General features: G+C 31.8%; 1 protein-coding gene across 7 annotated transcripts in view; it reads right to left on the bottom strand.

Moving 5' to 3' along the window:
• LOC107453173 (histamine H1 receptor-like) overlaps positions 1-21,644 on the bottom strand; it is a 420,328-nt gene that overhangs the window by 25,233 nt on the left and 373,451 nt on the right. For all 7 annotated transcript variants that reach the window (XM_071184615.1, XM_043047827.2, XM_071184617.1 and 4 more), the window contains one exon: positions 3,041-3,406. In XM_071184615.1, coding sequence (XP_071040716.1) covers positions 3,041-3,397 — 357 coding nt within the window. In that variant the 5' untranslated portion in view covers positions 3,398-3,406. The remainder of the gene's footprint in view (positions 1-3,040; positions 3,407-21,644) is intronic.

The following is a 21,644-nucleotide window of genomic DNA, read 5'->3' as shown; positions in this document are numbered from 1 at the left end:
TATATATATATATATATGTATATATATATATATATATGGCCAATGACTGAACTCTTCCATTATTGTAAAATAGTGTATATATAAATTCAAAATAATACATATATTATCTACTTACATATGATATTTTTAATCAAAGAAATCTGAAATCCAGCAACTCTAGCCGCGGTCAGTAAGCAGGTGATTGACCAACTTCGGTCAGCCTGTGTTCGGACCGAGGGTTCGGCATCGGTGTCCGGCAAACTGCAAAATGCCCAACTTCGCACTCAGGTCGTCGGGATACCGAAGCCGGGGGGGGGGGGCATCGCCTCTTAATTTAAGCCTTTAATATTTCATTTTAAAATGATATTTTTTGAGTTTATTAAAATATTGTTATATATATTATTATAGAAATATTTTATTTACCTTATAACAATTTTTGAAAATTCCATAAAATCTAATGATGTATATTTTCATTAAAGCATCCAATTAAAACAATTAAACGCTTGTAAGCATTTATAGAATCATTTAGAATTTCGACAATTTATTAAACTCATTATTTTATTAAACTGCTTATGTCTTTGTTGTAGAAATTCAAAGTTAAACGATATGTAGCTGCTAAATTGGGACACATAGATACAGACAAAGTGTGTTAACATTTAAATTGTAATTATAACTAAAGCGGAAAATTTATTTATTTTTAAAACAAAATGAAGTCTAGACACATAGTTAAAAGGAAATTAAATCAAGAGTCTACAAGGTATGTTAATTTGTATTATTCTGTTTACAATTTATTTGAAATTCGCCCCTTTTAAAGTGATAAGCATCATTGTAAAGTTTCTTTTTTTTTCTTCTTTTTTTTTCTTTCTTTTAAACAGTGAACATTTCATCACTTTTAACTACTTGTGCAAGAATTATTCAAAAATCACGGTAATCTACGAATGTTAATGTTTTAAATTTTTATGCAATTAAATATTTGGAGATTTTGTTTTATATAATAACCGTCTTTGAACAGCAGACCCAATTGTGAGTTAACAATTTCTTATGTTAACTCCGTAGCCTTAAAGTTTTGAACCTAATCCAGAAGACAAGGGAACTCCCAGATCAAGCATTTGTGAGGAATTTGCCTTCGTGAAAGACATTTTGATGGTACTAACCCACATTTGCGTTACATGGAAAGGAAAACCACGAAAACCTTCTACGGGCAGACAACAAGATGACTCTAACCTATGATCCGTCCACCACTGAGGATATTTTAGATCATCACTGTGATTCGCGCGAGCTGGTTGCGGAATTCATATCGACCAGCCATCGCTGGGATTCGAATTCGGTTCCCCGCATTGGAAGGCGAGTGCTCTATCCCCAGCGACACCACGGCTAAAATATTTGAACATGTAATTCATTAAAAGTTAATTAAATAGCTCATTGATTTTTCCATGCTAGCTAGTGTGCCAGCCATTGGCCTGTCGAATTAAGTCAGTCACCTATAGTTTGACAATCGAGATCTGCAAAGGTGAAAGTGTATCTTGGTTCAGTACCCTACAAATAGATAATAGCTTCACTGATTCGTGAGTCCATTTCCCTAATTTAGACATAGATCTGAAGGGGAAGTAAATTTTCTCCAGAACCCATGGCGATGCTTAACTACCCAGGGCTTTCGGTTCCATAGCACGTATATCGCATATACTCTTAGCGGAGTCGAGGATTGAACCTCTTCCCCTACAATCTGGAATAGGATTCTTTAAACACTAGGCTAACACGGTTCCTTGATTTTTCTGTAAAACAAGAAGTGCACTAACAAGGGTTTTCTCAACTAGACAAAATTATGAGCGAAGTTATTAATGATACTATAAAATTTCATTAAAAAAAAGGATTACAAATCGTAATATTTTGTTCATCAAAACTTATACGCGTTCCGGTTTCAAATCGGAACAACTTCATCAATAAGATGAATGACAGATGTGGTAAAACCGGATGTAAACACTAAAGAGAATTGACGTAACCTCGGCTTAGCCGTTCATCTATTGCAAAGAATAGCCGGTTAGATTACAGACCGGATATAGGTTTGATTTTTCGTCATATCTTTCGTAAATGTATCTCACGCAAATGACCTGAACTTCTGGGAGAGATTCCACTTCATTGAAAGCAAAAACTCTCCCAGGAAACATGCAACCTTATATGGTAATCCTTGTGTCAGAATTTTCTTTTTTATTGTCACGAAAATGTTTGTATTAAAAACCTTGTTTCAATAAAGCAAAAATATTGCAATTTCAAACCTTTCATCCTAAAGGGATTTAGTTGAGCAACAATAAAGGGCAAGGTGGATTTTAGTTGAGCAACAATAAGACTTTGCGAAAAGAAACCTTATAATAACAACCAAGATTTAAGATTATTTTCACCTTGAGACTAGCTCTATGAAAGGATTTTAATTTCACCCTTGAAAACCCTAACACAACCTCGATTTGAGGATTTTATGCAAAAGGTTGTTTTTCAAGGTTTTGGATTATGGTAATGTGCGCAGAAGAGAGCAGATGATCACAGATCTCGTGTTAAGGTTAGAAGGTTTACACGTAAACCGTATTACAAACCTCTTTAGGTTTACATTAAAAGGTTTTTGTTGAGTGGAAATAAACCTTATTTTGGTATCTGGGTCTAGTTTTAAAGATTTTGGCTGCTATACCATATTTTTCAAATAATTGAAAAATCATTAATTTTTTTCCTAACACCTTTTGCCAAATGAATGGTGTCACCTTCAACTGTATCTTTATTTGTGTCTCCTTAATGTCACATAACCTCTTTTGGATGGCATCACTTCTGATTCTTGCCATTTATCCAACTGATGTAAATGTACCAAACTGGACACCGAAGCGTACATATATTTTAATAAAACATTTTTGAGTTTTAAAAGTTCTTTTCAATTAAATTTTATTTACTTCGACACAACAAAGCCTGGTCAATAAGATGACATACCGTTATAGATTTCGATGATTATTTATCAGTTCAATTAGGGAGATTCAATGAGTCAGAAGAAAGGTTGAATACATTAAAAAATAATCATAATCACCTCACAGACATCCGTAGGTTGCTTTCTTACACCATCTGCGAAAAATTGATGCCAGCCAATGATAGGAACTAACCACAGGAAGGAACCAATCCACACAATTGTAATAACAACTAGTGCACGTTTTTTACTCCTCCTCCTCAGGTACTCCAGAGGTCGGGAGATCGACCAGTACCTGTCCAGACTGAGCACCAGTAAATTGAGGATGGACGCTGTGCTAGCCGAGTAATCGGCTGACAACCAAAACTGGCATACGGCCAGTCCGAATCGCCATTTTCCCATGAGGACATAGGCCGAGCTGATAGGCATCACAACGAGACCCACTGTAAGATCAGCCACTGCTAGGCTCATGATAAACATGTTGCTCACCTAGAAGGAAAAAAACATTCATTATTTCAGGATTTTTAAGCATTTATATTCATGCGACAGAAATATTCTTTCAATTGCACTTGGTTCTAGTTCATTTTTTTTCGAGGGACAGTGTAACAGATAGTAAACATGTGAATCAAATAATACATTTAAAAATAACGTCAAAATGTAAAAGCTTAGTTATTAGTTGATATTGTACAGCTTTATTGGCTTTACGCGACTGAAACCGGTTTGCAGTTGTTTACCTTCGTGCATCGATGGGTTAAATTAGACGATATTTAATATAAATTCGACTATTGGATAAATTAGACAATATATTGTATAAATGTAGAATATTTATTATATTAGATTAAATGTACGCTACAATAACTAAAATGTGATTAAATTGTTATTTTTTACAATCCACATGATAACGATCCTTAAAAATTTTTCAAAAAAAGTTAGAGGTCAAAATAATAATATTCATGATAAAATAATATGAGTATCGAAAGACTTAAAGAAAGAATTAATAAGAAATTAGAATAGAATAAATTGGAAAGAATTATGATAGAATAATAATATTCATCAAAAAATGAAGCAGTCGAAGTCATTTGTTTAGCCGTTCGCAATAAATTTTTATTTGAATTGTCTTCATTTATTGCCCGCATTAGTTAATACTTTATTAACTTTTTATTCAATTTGTATTTAATTCTGAAAGTGTACAATAGGTCGACCCTATTTGAGATACCTGTTGTTTTGAGGCAAAATATGAAATATGAAAATAAATGAAAAAAATGAACTGCAAAACTTTTTTCTTTTCTTTAAAAAAAACATAGAAAAATAACAATTTCCTAATACAATAAATCTAATTTTCATGAATAATGACTTTTATCGCTTTCACTGCCTTATGAGGTTATTATTTATACTACACAGATAAACTTTTCTGGGGGAAAATCTGAAATGACAGTTTATCCAATTGTTATTTTACTATATTGCCAAACTATAACTATTTACTATATTTCGTCTGAAAGAGAAGTTTTGGAAAATGGAAATTTTTTGTTTATTTAGAAATCGATAAAAAAAATATACTGCTTCAGACGATTCTGTTTCTTTATTTTTTTTCGAAATATTTCTAATATAACAAAAGTCTTGTTGGCTAGTTTATAACTCATAGGAATTTATTGCACGCTATTAAACATTTAATTATTTTATATTCCTTATGTCAAATAAACTCAAGTATGATAAATGAAAGTAGTAACATAGGCACAATACGTTACGAAATTAGTTGTCCTAAAGATATCCAGGTGTCCTGTTTTTAAAACGTATTTCTATAAAACTAAATAATTCAGAAACAGTAATTGGAATAAAAATAAATAGGTATTGAAAATCACAATTGATAAAGAAATAGTATTAATTCGTGACAGGCGGAACGTAAAAAAACGCTTTACTATTTTATAACAGTAATGATGCTTAATTAATTTTGTTATCAAGTATTATTTGAAATAAAAATAAAATAAGCTTTCAACTAAGAACTAAATTAATGGAGAAATGCGCATTAATTTTAAAAGAGAAGCGCAAGAAATCGCCAAATTCTTAATGATACCAATCATCCTTAATTTTGCTAATAAATACAAATTGAATCCGTTATATACTAAAAATAAAAATTTGTGTAGAAACTGTACTAATTCGTTTAAAAAGAAAAGTAAACATCAACATACTATTTTTCATGCCAATGACATTCCATTAATTTTGATAGTATAAACTAAACATTTTTTTCTTTTTTTTAAAAGTCGTAGAACAGCCGACCCAATTTTGACTTTGCGCCTACCAGTGGTCAACTACGTAGCCCTGTAATTTTGAACCTAATCTAGAAGACAAGAAAATTCCTGGATCAAGTATTGGGAGAATTCGTTTTCGTGCATGACTTGTTGATGGAACTAACTCTTATTTGAGTTACATGGAGAAAAAAAAACACGAAAATCTCCCATGGTTAGCCTGACGGTGAGGGGATTCTAACCCATGATCCATCTACTACTCAAGATATTTTGCGTCAGCACTGTGGTTGGTGCAAGCCGGGTGCGGAATTCGTATCAAGCAGCCGACGCTGAGATTCGAATCAGGGTCACCCCATTACGTGCGGCCTATCCCTTCAACCACTACGGCTCATATAAAATAATTGAAATTAAAAAAAAATAAAGCTGTGTACTGTAAAGTAAAATTAAAAGAGCAATGATTCTAAATCGTATAAGAGAAATAAAAAAATATACTACGCTATACTTGATTTCGATGATGTTCAATCAATATTCTTCATAGGTACTAACTGAAATAATAATATAAACTACGTACTAAAAAAACAAAAACTGGGATTATGATATTAATTGCAGATTTAATAGGCATCAAATATATAACTATAAGTAAAACGAATTTCACGAGAAAATCTGTTGCCACTTGTTTCTTTCACGTGTTCTTGTAAAACTGTACAAATTCTGTACATTTACTTTGTACTGTACACTACATTTACTGTACAAATACCGCACATTGTGGTGCCTTTTAAACATCACGTGTTGGTCTGGAGCAGAATTCGTAGTGTTGCTCAGTGCTGATTTATAAATTGTTTACGTACGGCTAACGGCCATTCAGCTAATTTAAAAAAAATTAATAATATTGGGATTTAGCACTTTTTAAGCTGGCTTCCGTACGTTCCCCCGTAAACAGGATTTAAATCAACTCCGCGTGCTTTATTTCAGATGCTACGTATATTTGCGTTAAGTGAGTATGATTAACGCTACAAAGACAAAGCTACAAGCACGCTGTTCCATAGAAGGGCATCTTGGGAGTGAGATTCTACTTTACCCGACCCCTGTGTTATCCTATGAAGAATTATATGATTCTTAGATGACTCTTTATTTATTAACTAATTAATATTTTGGAATTTTTTTTGTCTCATTTTACGCTTTGGAATGTCTACTATTAAGCTTAGTTACAAAATTTTTAGTTGGCAGATTTTATGTATTTTTAAAACTTTTTTAATACTAACGTGTTCTAAAAAAGACTTGAAATTTAGGAGATAAGCCGTATTTACAAGCTTATTTTAAGCATTTTTGGAAAATGTTTTTAAGCTGGATTAAAAGCTTAAGAAACTCTCTTTAACCTAAGATTAATATTTTAGGGCCTAGTAGCCTGGTCTGTAGGGAGTTGGGCCTATGTCCAAGAGTTCGTGGGTTCAAACCCCACCGACCGAAGACTTCCCCATGTAGTAAATGGTGACTGATGCACGTTAAATAAGTCGAGTCGCAAAAGTCCTCCATGTTACCATAACAAATCAATATCTCTGGGGGTACTGGATTGGAGATCGATCGTTCTCTGATTCAAGTCAAAATTACGATATGCGAATGGATGAATGAATGGGTCCGCCCTACAAACGGGTGTGACGTATGGGTGTGGCAGAAGTCAAATTCTTGACCAAAGATGGCGCCACTGGGAAACAAGAACAATCGCACCCCCTGCCTAAACAGGCATACGTTAACAACAACAACATTAATATTTTAATTCTAGGTTTAATGCAAATTACGTAAATTAGTTTCAATAATTCTGATCATCAGACTCAAACTTTCCTTCCCCTTCTAAAACATTTTTCAACAGAATTACCCACAGCGAAAATTACACTTTGCACCGCAGGAGATTGCAGCCAGCTTTCAATGTGATTTATGACTTCTGTGCATTCGCTTACATTTCCCGTTTGTATTTCATGTATATATTTTGTCAAGGAAAGTTTGTTGCAGATTACTAATATGGGACGCTGTGAATTTTTTTTTTTCAAAGTGAAATAAAAGGCTGGATTTGTCCAGTAAGCGTAAGAAAAAAAAAGGAACCAATCTTTTGGAATGGAGGAAAAAAAAGTAACTATTTAATTTTTTTTTAATAAAAATTTACGCAAGAGATTTCTGTATTATTTCCAATTAATTTTTATCTCCATTTATGAAAATTGTGAATATATTACGCAATTTTTCATATTTACTTTAGTTTTATCAAAAAGCAGCAATAATTTAAAATAAAAAGACTACTTAGATTATTACTTATACCTTCAGTCGATATTAAAATAAGTTTTACGTAAGATATACTCTTTGTAGTGACTTATAAAGCATCAACACTATTTTAGGTAATCTATGTTGAAGTTACAAGAAACAGTGAAAAAAAAATCAATAATTTATATTTATTTTTCGAAAAAAGTAGTATGCTCAGCAAATAGTCAGCTGTTTTGCATCAAATAATTTTAAACAGCAGAATGTTTTTAATTTCTTAGCAAGGTTTCTTTCTAGCGGCAATAATTCAAGGTTTTCTTTTAAAAAAAATTGACAATAATTTTAAAAGGAATTTTACTTTAAAGAAAACCTAAATTAAAGAACTATAAAAATAGATTAGTATGTATATTAATAAAGAAATAATATGCGTAGTAGCGTAAAGAATAAGATTTTTAAAAATGTTAGAATTTAATTAAATAGTTGGTAAAATAGTTTGGCGAAACACTCCCTGAGAGTTGATTAAAAAATGTATTTTAAGATTAAGACGATGTATAATATGTTGAGAAATTTTAAGATGCTTAAAAATGTTAACTACGTATTCGTATTAGTAATTATAAAATATATATTGAAGAAATTGATAAATATATTATTCCAAATCTATGCATAGGTATATATATTTTTGAAATTGTATTAATTATTGAGAAAAGAAACTAAAAAATAAAATATAATCACGTTAAATAAGCACAATCTAGTGTATAATAATATTCTATCAGAAGCATGCTTTTATGAAACTCGACATTCGATGAATAAAATGTTTTTTTCAAGTTTCTTCACTAAATTATGAATAAATTTTTAAACGACAAAAATAGAAACGTCGTATTTTATAGTTTAAAAAAAATAAAAAGATTAGCAATCGGTTATTAGCGATAAAATATGAATGAAATTTTACGCTTCCCGCACGAAGTCAAGTTCCTCGTAAGTTAATCACATTTTAATGTTAATCATCCCATTTAAATATTTCTTCATTGTCACCAAATTATTTTTTTTTTAAATAATTAATTGTAATTTTTCTCAGCTTCTACTAAATAAAAACAGTTGAAACTTTAGAATTTTCAATTGAAAAAAAATGTATATTAATATGGTATAAAAAAATTCATACCATATAATTCAAAATTTTTTTCATTCCCAATTTGATTAAACAATAAAAAATAATAAATGATTATTAAAAATTATTTTTTTCATGAAATTATCTTTGGGAAAATGAGTTTTATGAGTGAGTGCAATTTTTTTTTGAATTGCTTAATTAGTTTTAAAAATATGACTAAAAGCGCAAAAAGTGAAATTAACATTAAGGGGTCCAAACTTTGAATCGCTCTCCTGACTGAACTATGGGGACTACATTTCCCAGTTTCCGCTACCCCCTATATTTTGAAGATTAAGAATCCAAATATGTAAAAAATATATATATATTTATTCAGAGAAAGTACGTTTTTGCGTTCGATTTCATAATTTAATTAATAGTTAGCACTAAACAATTAGCATATTTGAGGTCACCCCCAGAAATCATTGAGATGGGCACTTAGTACGTGAAAATATTTGCGTTAAGTGAGTATGATTAACGCTACAAAGACAAAGCTACAAGCACGCTGTTCCATAGAAGGGCATCTTGGGAGTGAGATTCTACTTTACCCGACCCCTGTGTTATCCTATGAAGAATTATATGATTCTTAGATGACTCTTTATTTATTAACTAATTAATATTTTGGAATTTTTTTTGTCTCATTTTACGCTTTGGAATGTCTACTATTAAGCTTAGTTACAAAATTTTTAGTTGGCAGATTTTATGTATTTTTAAAACTTTTTTAATACTAACGTGTTCTAAAAAAGACTTGAAATTTAGGAGATAAGCCGTATTTACAAGCTTATTTTAAGCATTTTTGGAAAATGTTTTTAAGCTGGATTAAAAGCTTAAGAAACTCTCTTTAACCTAAGATTAATATTTTAGGGCCTAGTAGCCTGGTCTGTAGGGAGTTGGGCCTATGTCCAAGAGTTCGTGGGTTCAAACCCCACCGACCGAAGACTTCCCCATGTAGTAAATGGTGACTGATGCACGTTAAATAAGTCGAGTCGCAAAAGTCCTCCATGTTACCATAACAAATCAATATCTCTGGGGGTACTGGATTGGAGATCGATCGTTCTCTGATTCAAGTCAAAATTACGATATGCGAATGGATGAATGAATGGGTCCGCCCTACAAACGGGTGTGACGTATGGGTGTGGCAGAAGTCAAATTCTTGACCAAAGATGGCGCCACTGGGAAACAAGAACAATCGCACCCCCTGCCTAAACAGGCATACGTTAACAACAACAACATTAATATTTTAATTCTAGGTTTAATGCAAATTACGTAAATTAGTTTCAATAATTCTGATCATCAGACTCAAACTTTCCTTCCCCTTCTAAAACATTTTTCAACAGAATTACCCACAGCGAAAATTACACTTTGCACCGCAGGAGATTGCAGCCAGCTTTCAATGTGATTTATGACTTCTGTGCATTCGCTTACATTTCCCGTTTGTATTTCATGTATATATTTTGTCAAGGAAAGTTTGTTGCAGATTACTAATATGGGACGCTGTGAATTTTTTTTTTTCAAAGTGAAATAAAAGGCTGGATTTGTCCAGTAAGCGTAAGAAAAAAAAAGGAACCAATCTTTTGGAATGGAGGAAAAAAAAGTAACTATTTAATTTTTTTTTAATAAAAATTTACGCAAGAGATTTCTGTATTATTTCCAATTAATTTTTATCTCCATTTATGAAAATTGTGAATATANAGTGTGTTTTTATGCTGCAGCAATGGTTTGCCTGGAGCCCTGACACCTCAACATTGTATTTGCTGCCAGTATTTTTACAAAGTTATTATAAGGTTTATGACATATTGTCTGTGATGTTTCTGGTTATGGCTAGAATATTTATTAGTTTTTGCATAATATGCTTGTTTTTGAAACTGTCTGCAAATATCGTTCTGCCTTGTTCATTGGGTTTTTTGAGGTGGTATGATTCAGTTAGTGGGCAGTCATGTAGGTAGTGACTTGGGGTACCTGTGTCATCGCATGGGCATGTGTCTGTGTTTATTCGCTGCATCCTGTGTAAGAATGAGGGGAAGAAGCCATGTCCTGTAAGGAATTGTATTGCTGCTGGATGGCCTATGAGTCGGTCTGTGTCTACTTTAGGATAATATGATTTTGTTGTATAGCCTTTTTCATTTTCGTCCCAGTATGCTTGCCAAAGTTTTTGTGTGATGTTTTTAAGTTTATTTCTCAGGCTCGATGGTGGAAGCAGAACACCGCTGGGAATCCCGTGACCTGCTGCTGCGTCTTTAGCCGCTAAATCCGCTGCTTCATTGCCTATGTTACCTGTGTGCGCTGCCACCCAGTGTATTTGTGTGTTGCATTTTCTGACTAGGTGTTCTAGTTGTCTTTGTGTTGTTGCCACGTGTGGGTCTTTTTGTTTCGTTTTTCTAAATTTTTTTTTTTAGTCTCGTGTTCTCGAAGTTTATCCGAAGTTGCGTTTTTCTCGAAGAAATCAACGCATAAAAAAGTCATGGCGCGTGATTGAGAACTTAGAAAAAAAAAAGAGGTATGGGTGAAATTAATGTCTCGTTAACGAGATTTTACTTAAGTAACAAAATTTAAATTTTAGATTAACGGAACTCCGAGAAAATTTTGTCGGAAAATAGATTATTGAGCAGCGAATCAACTGTCGTGACATTCGTAGAATTCCGCCAATAATCACATACATTTTTACATTTCTGAGACACTTAATGTATAAAATAACAGTAAATTTTTTTTTAAAAAAATTATATTTAATTTCAATAAAATGCGTAATTAATGTCTATCGAATAAAAAAATTTTTTTGTTCTTCTTTGCATGGCATTTACAGAATATATGAGTAAAATTCAAAGAGTGAATAATGAAACAAAGAAAATCTCTTTTTATAATGTTTTTTTAAATTGAAATTTATAATTTTACGTTTATTAAAATAATAAGAATTTTAATTTAATTTAGTTGTTATAAAAAATTTAATTTGGAAATTTAATTTCTCGAAATTTAATTTGGTTGTTATAAAAAAGATAAACGGCTTATTACTCCAAAACTGATACAATATCCAGAAAAAGGAGAAATTCTTGCTTCTTATTTATGACAGGAATTTCCACTTGCCTTTTTCTGAAGTAAGTTATGGTCAGACCTCCCAAACAGTGTAAAAAGTGTGTGAAATGGGGATGTTGTCGATGTTGACGTGATTGACGACTTAACTGTACTACTTGGGGGAAAGAAAAACACCTAGTTATATTGTCCGAGTGTTTCATCAAAGTTTTTCCCGACTCCAAGACACTCTTAAGCCTACCTTTCGAACTTAAAACACACGGAGATGGAAAGTGAATTTGAAGAAATATGTTGATGAAATTTAGAAATGAGTCAGGTGAATCACGTGGGTTGAACGAAGACACCATCTACGTTCATTGCAAAAGCTTCTTTTGTAGTCAAACTCCAAACGACATACTACTACGCTAGCATTTTTAACTTATGAATTTTGCGAAATCTATTATTATCACTAGTCCCGCAGTGGACTGATAGTTAAGGCACGGTTCCCTGTAGAATAGTCCCTGTAGAATAGTCAAGCATCACTGGCTGCTGTCAGTGTGCGGGTGGGTGACCAATTGGATAAGTCTACGAAGAGACCGAGGGTGTGTGGTATAGGTTTTCATTAAACTGTTCTGCAGCAGAGTGCTTTACTTCGCGCGTAGATCGTCGGGCTACCGAAGCGTGGATGCCATCCGAGGATCAAACCTATGATGGCATGTCTTCAGATCCACAGGGATGTTTCCCTGACCGTCGCCAATAGCCATTGTGCAGGTCTAGTGCAACGTAAATAAATCACAACCACAACTTATTTTCACTTACGTTAGTTTGACATTTTTTCACGCATTTCACCAGAATTGACGCATACGCAATTACTAAATATCTTATGAACGGAAGCTAGTGAAAATTTGCGAAATGTCCCTAATATAACGTGAACGTAGTTTTAACCCCGAGAAATAATTTTCACTTAATAATAATAACATATAATCAGATTAGTTAAAGTATGAAGTAATCATATTTCAAATTTTACCAATTTATCATCTAGCATTGTACATGATGCCAAAGGCAATGTGAGAAAAATTATTTATTTTTTAAAATTGAAAAATTAATCAATTTTTGGCATTGTATACAATTTCTATTATAATTTTTCGCGTAATTAAATATATACATTGTTTTCAAATATAAACCAAAGCGTGCTAAAACTGAAAAAGAAAAGTAATTTTGAAAAATTCATTTTTGATAGACATTTTTCTTTTGAGATTTTGATACTTGTTGGCTGCTTGCACTTTTTCGCAAGTGCAAAGAAAATTTAAAAAAAAATATTTGAGCTATAAATTAAAGAACAGAATGAATCCTCAAATAGAGTAATATTTTGCTCAAGAAAATATTAACCGGGAAAAACTTTCTTTCTTTAAATAGTATATAAGATTCTAATGGAACGTAAGCATTTCATTCACTTCTTTATTTTTAAAATTGTATCATAAATTGATAACACAAGGTTTCAGTAATTTTTTTTTTTTTGAAGAAACGAATCGGTATTTTATTTCAAATAATTCTTTTTCCTCATGATGGTTGGGAAACTAAGTACTGTCTGTATATTTTCAGGGGATTTCGCTAACGTTACAATTTTCGAATAGAATAAAGAATAGCTCTGAAATCGGTTTTATTTATATTCCATTTCTTAGCAAAATATTTGTTTTATAATTGTATAAAAAAAAGGAACTCCCTAGAAGCTCATTATTTATAAATGCTTTTCAAGATGATTTATAAAAATTTAGTACTGCGTCTTTACAAATACTTATTTTGTTTCATAAATTTATGAAATTTTGTGAAGAAGTGTTTATAAAATAGTAGTCGATTTATAGAATGTTTCTAAATGATTAACAGAACACTATATTTGATTGCTAAAAAATATTTTCTGAGTCAATGGAAAAATAACAATTTATTAAATTGCAATTTTACCAAAACACTCAAATAAATAAAAATAAAAGGTGGCATTCAAACTACCAACTAAGAGAAAAAGGGTGTTTTATTGTTTTAACCTAATACTGTTAAACAATCATGAACTTTTCCGCGTTAGCCAATGGGAATTTTATTTTATTTTATAACCGTCGTTGAACACCCGACCCAATTTTGGGTTTACGACTGTGGGGATAGTGAGTAATTACTGACCATGTCAACCTTCATTTATGAAAATGAACCTTACCATAGGATCGAGTTAACTTGTCTTATATACTAATGATTTGGAATTATGCATTTGTAGTGGTAGATCCACTACAGTACTCCCCACCAGAATTATGGAATTCGATGTACAGATACCGACACCACTAGTTGGTTCATTGCTGTTTTGTGAGAAGCCAGGAGAGCTGTATCAAGATCACCGTTCTTTTTGAGTGCTAACCGTGAGAGCTGTATTAATCTCAGGGTCGTGGTCACTCCTGTGTTGCATTTAGCAGTCGAGTGTATGCATTCCACGTTGTGTGTGATCGAGACTGAGAAGCAACAGCATGAGGAGGACAATGTCACAGTCACAAGTAGCAAGTCAACTATTCAATGTGAACCATCCATCGAAGTGGGCGTATTCAAATCGTAGTGGGCGTTACTGTCACGGTAGGCGTGTTCACACCACGTCCGGGTCACCAATGTGGGGATATTGAGTAATTATTGACCATGTCAACCTTCATAAAAAGTTACCCCACCATAGGATCGAGTTAACATGTCTTATATACTAGTGATTTGGAATTACATTTTTGTAGTGGTAGATACACTACACTACTCCGTAGCCTTGTAAGTTTGAACCAATCCAGAAGACAAGGAAACTTCTGGATCAGTACCCCCAGAGGTATTGATTTGTTATGGGAACATGAAGGGCTTTGCTACTCGATAGATTTAACGCGCATCAGTCACCCTTTATTGCACGAATTGACTCCCACCATTAGTTAAGCCATACGATAAGTACGAATTCATATTTTTATTTCACATTATCGGATGCCGTATACAACATCGGGTGCCTTTTAATATTATTGTAATAAATGTGCAGTGAACTTTTTATGGAGAAACTCAGCTCCTTGTAGCTGAGTACATACTTTAAATGAGATGGCTAATCTCATGACCCGCTTAACAGAGATTCGAGTCCCAGTGTCGACAACACAATAATGTCTCCATTTAGTCGAGAAGTTTTCATAGGTTGAAACCATTGTTGTAGATTAAAACGTGCGCTGTTATGGAAACAGTTCCCTATCCAAAATAAGAGCTGACGAAACTACTAAAAAAATAAAAATGTTCGTAAAGTGAAAAAGTAAAAGCTTGTTTGAAACATATATGCAGGCTAACATAAGTTATAGAAAATTGAAGAAACCACTGTCAGTGGAAATTATTCATCCAAATGGCATTTTAATTTCAAAACTATTAATTTTTTAGAAATTCTAATGCTAAAACATTTAATAGCAATTATTAATAATTATAAGCTGTTCAAATCTTTTTTGATCGTGAATTTTAAATTCGAAAAACTTAATATCCATTAAATGAAAATAACATTAAAATATCAGTCCTTTTAAGTCATTGGAACCAGGAAGCCAAGTTCGCCAACAAATAGGAGAACGTTAAGTACTAATTAACACAGGTCAATATCTACCAACTTTATATTGTTCTCAAATTTTACATTATTATCCTTGGTTAGAATCGGTTAGAGTGTAGAATCGGGATTCCATTAGTTTGGCGACAAATTTCAATTGTAAAATTTTGCTGAAACTCAGCTTCTGGTTACCATGATATTCTTTTCTTGATGCATCTGCTTTTAATGACGTCAGCTTCGGGTTACCACAATTTCTATTTACCGTTATGTGATTGGTTCTTGGTTTATTTTCATACGTATATATAGGCATGCTTTCAAATCGCCTAACCAAGGCGACGCTGATTCTACACTTTATCCTTTAAATGAAAATAGTAGAAAATCAGTACTTATCAGTTATTTGTACCATGAAGACAAGTTCATCCACAAGTAGGAGAAGGCTAAGTACTGATTAACACAGGTCAACGGCTATCCATAATACACATAGCTGCATCAACTATGACACTATCGGGAATATTATACATAGCGATGTTATAGTAAATGACGCTAAAATTTTGTTTGGGCAGGCAAATAACTATGATTGATATCAAATATAGAGATTTGATTCATTTGCAAATTGTGGAGATATATTTCTGTCAAGGTTATTATAAAATTCGAACCTTAGAAGGTCATAAGTGATGTTTGTATCGGTGACAACTCGAAAAAGCAGTCCCAAATACATGACCCTTACACCCGATAAATATAAGATAAGAGGTTGTGAAACAATGAAGGATAGTTGCCCAAAACGAATAGAAATTATATATTTGAGAACACACAGTTAAGGCTTAGATCAATTACGTCCTATCTCCTAAGTCTCACAACTATATAATGAAATATTTTTAACAGCAAAAGTATGCTCAAAAAGTTAAAACAAATTCTCCTCCTTAACTTCTTCTTAATTACCGCTTTAAAGTGTCAAATAAATGTAAAGACTGATTTTAACTTTTTAACTCAAGTACTCATTTATTCGGTTTATTTCTGGAACAGTGCCATAAAGCAAAATTATTTTTTTTTAAAGTTTATTCTTTGCTTTAAAATGTATAGTTCATTGTCTTAGACTTGTGTATTCTTTTAACGTAAATGAAGAAAATTTATAACAATTAAAGTTTCCTTTGGCATAAAAACCTTGTAAAGGAAATTTGCTGGCTCGTAAAATTAATAATAGCTAATAAGTACTCAGTTGGATTTTGACAAACCTTTTAAATTTGATTCCTAGCTATCAAAAGCGTCATTCAGGTGTTCGCAAAAATGTAGTGCCTATCTTCCAGAGAAGTTAAAAAGCATCATCGGAATTAAAATTGAATAACAGATGACGTCATACTTGGCTTGGAGAGATTTTCTACTATGAACTGATTCTTCGTGTGCTTTAGAATAGGTAATAACAATAATCCAGCGTTAGGTGTCATTTCCGCGCATGGTTTTCTATGCACCTTTAATTCAGATGATGTGCCTTAACTCTCCAAGAAGTTTGTCGCATTGTTTAAGCGACCCCCTGTTACAAATATCTGTTACCTACCCTGTTTTCAAACTTTTACATTTCGGCAGAAAATAGACTAAAAATTTGATTTAAAAAAAATTCTGTAGCTTTATGAGGAAAATAATTTCAGATTTGATAACTCCGTATTAGAACTTACGAAAATCAAGTATTTACATGGATGCACCAAAAAATTTGCTCTCCCGTGTAATAGTCTAAAAGTTAGGTTTTTGGCTAGGCCCAATTCAACAAATTTATTGTTGAATTGGGTTCTTGCTCTTCAAGAAGAAGAAGACCTCTCATACCCACACATGTGACCTATGACGTCAGTGCCAGCTAATCTTTATCAGCAAAATTTCGTATTAAAGCTGAGTTAATTTGTTAAGTTACTTAAGTTAATTACTTAAGTTTCTCTACATAAATTAGAATGCTAAGTAACGATAAGTTAATTAAATACGAATCCGTATAGCACATCGAATTGTAATTCTTTCTCGTCTACCGCTTTTACTCGACTTATATTTATTATTTGTTTATTTATTTTATTGTGTAATTATCAACTTCGATGCAAAATTAATTTGCTTGTGTTCCACATGGCGTCGTGCCTGTCTTCGTGTTAAGTCTTTGCGTAAATATATAGGGAAAGAAAGGAAATCTCTAAGAAAGAATCTTTGTGAAAGAATTTAGAACATGTCACTTAAGAGAATTGATACTTCATGGGCTTGTCTTTCTCAAAGTAGAATGGGAAGAACCTATGCTTACATAAACAAATGCTTCTTTCAACAACCAATCAGGATCGAGATACCAACACTACGTCACTTTCCGTTTATCTCTCTAGTTTCGAACTTGTTTTTGGAGTGGGCAAAAGGAAAGAACGAATAACATAAGCTGTAAATGGTTTTCACTGAAATGAAAACTAAAAAGTACTTCAGTAAACACTTTTTTTAAAACAAAACGATTTAGGAGCAAATGCTAGTATCAGTTAGTATTTTTCATACATAAATACTTATCTTTTTGATAATTTATTTAATATATTTCATATTAGAATTGTTTTGTTAGTTTATTGCTATTTATTTTTTCAATGACGTTTTGCCTGAATAATTAAAAAAAAACATCCGAAACATTAAATAAATAACGTATTATTGATTGGATAAAAATGTAGTTATAGGTTAGAAAATTATAACAGGTTAAAAAAAAAACCTAAATCTCGAAAAGTCCGTGATTATTCCAAGGAAACTTTTGGTTCCGCGAAACACGTTTTGGGAACCGTTGGTGCCTAGCAAAATGACACTTTTTCTCCCGAAAATCGATAACCAATATTTTTTCTTTGTAAGCTTTGTTCATGTTATTATAAATGACGCATGGGACTCTGTATAATTCACCCTTTTTTGAGGGAAAGGGAATAATTCACGGGTAAAGAATTTAAATTGTTCTTAAAAAGGCAAGTAAAGCATATTTTTTGCTGAATTTTTAATGTAGGATTGATTAAGATCAATTTAAAAAAGATCGGATTAATAGTTTAGAAGCTAGAGTCCCTAGTCAAATTATTAGACTCACTATAAAGATTCTATGTAAAATCTTAATTATCAGGTGATACTCTATACAGCTTTATCGTTTTTACTCGTCGGTAACCGGTTTACATTTTTGCTTACTTTAGTGAATCAATTAGTTAAATGAGACGATATATAACATAAATTTGACGATAGGATAAATGATACGATCTATTATATAAATATAGAATATTTATTATACCAAGCATTATATTAGTGTATTATAATAATTAGATCAAATTATTAGTTGTTTTTTAATACTGACATGTTTTGCACGATTTTAAATGCAATACTTACATATTTAAACATACATGCAATGGGGTTTTATTCAGGATATTTTTTACATACTTCCTATTTGTATTTATTTTTAACGTATTGCATTATACATTGTTAACCCATGGATACAGGAGCTTAAACAAATGCATCCGAGTAAAAACAATACAGCTGTATAGAGTATCACATGATAATTACAATTTTACATAGAATCTTATAGTTAGTCTAATAACATGGCCGGAGACTGTAGATAGGAAATTTAAGCGATATCAGACTGAATAACTTAAGTTCAATGTGCATGTTCTATTAATATAATAGGTTGACTTTAATTATGATCAGCTATCAGTGCTAACTAAATTTAGAATGTTATACTTTTTTCCCGATAGATTTAAACTATCAAATTAAGAGAGGGAGAATTAATCTGAAAAATATAGGCCCGATATTTTAGTCATGAATATAGTCAATATATAAACAATAATTCATCTTTTCTAAAGAAAAAATAATTATATAGAAATGCAGTAATATATGAATGAGTCATATATATCCAGCATTGTTTTTAAATAATATTATTACCCATTGGCAAAAGGGGTCTTGATATGGATTTGATGGCGTTCACACGCATTTCAACTGTGTTCAAGAGTAACAGTAAAGATGTGCGCATGCGTCGTCATTGTATGCGTTGTTATGGTGATCGCTGCTGTTCTTCTTTTAACTGTTCACTAGCAGGCATTCTTAATGTATTTAAATCATAATAATTTACAGTATTTTTATATTCTTTTTTATTATTAACGTATAATGACTGGCTTGACGGGGATTTCAATTTAAATATGAATACTGAAGAAGGAAAAGTATTTTGTGAAACACGTACATAGAGGCAAGGATATGAAAAAGGACAAACATTCATGGAGACAGTTTTTCAAACCCATGATTTGAAATGTTTAACGGAGTCAATCCAGAAAGAAAAAAGCATTTCACCCATGGATAACCAGTGATCGTAATTAGGCGATCGCAAAATATTTGTTGTTTTTGTTTGTTTTTTAAAACTTCAAACTGTTTTAAGGCACATAAAAAGTGACCCTTACTTCAGACTTATTTTAATCATGATTTAACTGCTTGTTTTTATTGAATTCTTTTTTCTTTAAATAAAATTTCACGTCCAGTCGGAATGTCATTTCACAGACTTGCGTATTTAAAAAAAAAAAAAGTAAATTACGATTATTCGCAATCAATGCCGTAACGTAAACTTTCTTTTATGTATCGAATAACTAATTGCATCAGCTATATTGAAAGTGTTTTTTTTAACAAAATAAATGCTTTTTGGCATAGTTTCTCGATGGTATGACCTTAATTAGATTGTACCGACTTTTCATTGGCTTTTTCCCTAACGAGACACACCTTCAACGGCTGTAACATAAATCCAATTACAATGTCGATTCTTTCGATTATAATAATGATACAAAAGAATGGCTTTTTCTGGAAAATTTTATCTGATATCTCGAATAAAATTCTATTTATATTTGTAATGTTTCCTTTAAAATAAGTTCATATTAAATGAAATCTCAGTTTTCAATATTTAAATTCATTGAACATATTGCATATCTGAAATAATAATATAAAAATAATATGTAAGCGGTTAAATTAAAAATGTATATGTGCGTATTTCGAAAATTCAGGTGACAGGACATTAAATTTTTCTCTCTAGTTTCAGTTCAGTTTTGACATATTGCACTGAAGGAGTCGTGGTGGCTCAGGGGATAGAGTGTTCGCCTTCCAATGAGGTTAACCTGGTTCGAATCCCATCGATGGTTGGTATATACGAATTCCGCATCCGACTTGCATCGACCACAGTGCTGACGTAAAATATCCTCAGTGGTAGACGAATCATGAGTTACGAGTCCCATTAAAACCAAGCTAACCGTGGGAGGTTTTCGTGGTTTTTCTCTAAATCTGACGCATAAGGAGGGTTAGTTCCATCAAAAAGTCCAACACGAAGGTAAATTTCTCCTAGTTCTTGATCCAGGAGTTCCCTTGTCTTTTTGTTCAAAATTAGAAGGCTACGGAGTTCAACATTACTTGTCTTAAACCCAAAATTGGGTCAACCGTTCAACGGCTGTTATAAAATTTAAAAAAATGGCATTGAAAACAGACGATGCGTAAATCAAGGGGAAAAATAAAAATACATTACAATATGTCATAATGTGTTGTGTATATTGTGGTTTTCAATTCATTTTCTTTAATTTAGAGATTAACGCCATCTGTCATGAAAATTGTAAACTAAAGTCAAGAACCGTGTTTTTTTTTTCTTTAAGAACTCATGCTTTAGCACTTGCTATTGCAGATGAAAAATTCTCTTTTTAACTCACTAACTCAACTAACTAATATACACTAAATTTTATAAAATTTTAAAGTGCTCAAAAACTATTACGTAAAATCTTTACAATTTACCCATTTTGCTCCATAACTTATTTAAACGTGAATTTTTTTTTAAAAAAAAAAGTTATTACAGCATATGACAAATTATACATAATAATTTTTTTGAATTTTATATATTTGTCTGATTCAGTTGTGTCCAAATCTCTAAATTATTATTATTATTAAACTTAAAATGTACATTTGCATGGTTTCTAATAAAGTATAAGAACTTTTCTCAAATTATAAAACAAATATTCTAAGTAAGTAAAACTGCAATATACAAGCTACGGAGTTAGTAAAATCCCATTTTCTTAAAAGGTTTGCTCTATGAATATTTTTACTTCAATTCGAATATTAAATTTCTTTTCAAAGAATGAAATTAAAAATTACTATTCATGCAGTCCTTTATCTTTGTAAAAGGAACTTACACTTTCGGATAGAAATATATTTGCAAAATGTTTCATAAATAAATTTTACAGACAAAAAATTTGAATGAATTTCAAATTAGAGACTTCGTTTAACTTTATTTTAAATAATTTAGTTACATTAAATTTGATCTTATTGCTTATATTATAGCTTATTCATCCAAACATTGCTAAAATGCCATTTAACTGTAGGGGAGAGTGGGGTCAATTGTAACAGGGTACGATTGTAACAGAGTAAAAATTTCGAGTGTCGGGTTCTAGATTTGGTTCCTAGGTGGTGCACAAGGTGTATTTAATAAATCTACATGTACACCCCTGATGGCAACCATTTTTATGTACTTTTGAAAGAGTTACA

The sequence above is a fragment of the Parasteatoda tepidariorum genome, chromosome 8, assembly GCF_043381705.1.
Source record: "Parasteatoda tepidariorum isolate YZ-2023 chromosome 8, CAS_Ptep_4.0, whole genome shotgun sequence".
NCBI lineage: Eukaryota > Metazoa > Arthropoda > Arachnida > Araneae > Theridiidae > Parasteatoda > Parasteatoda tepidariorum.
The sequence above is the reverse complement of the archived record's forward strand: the minus strand, read 5'-3'. Positions and strand labels throughout refer to the sequence as shown.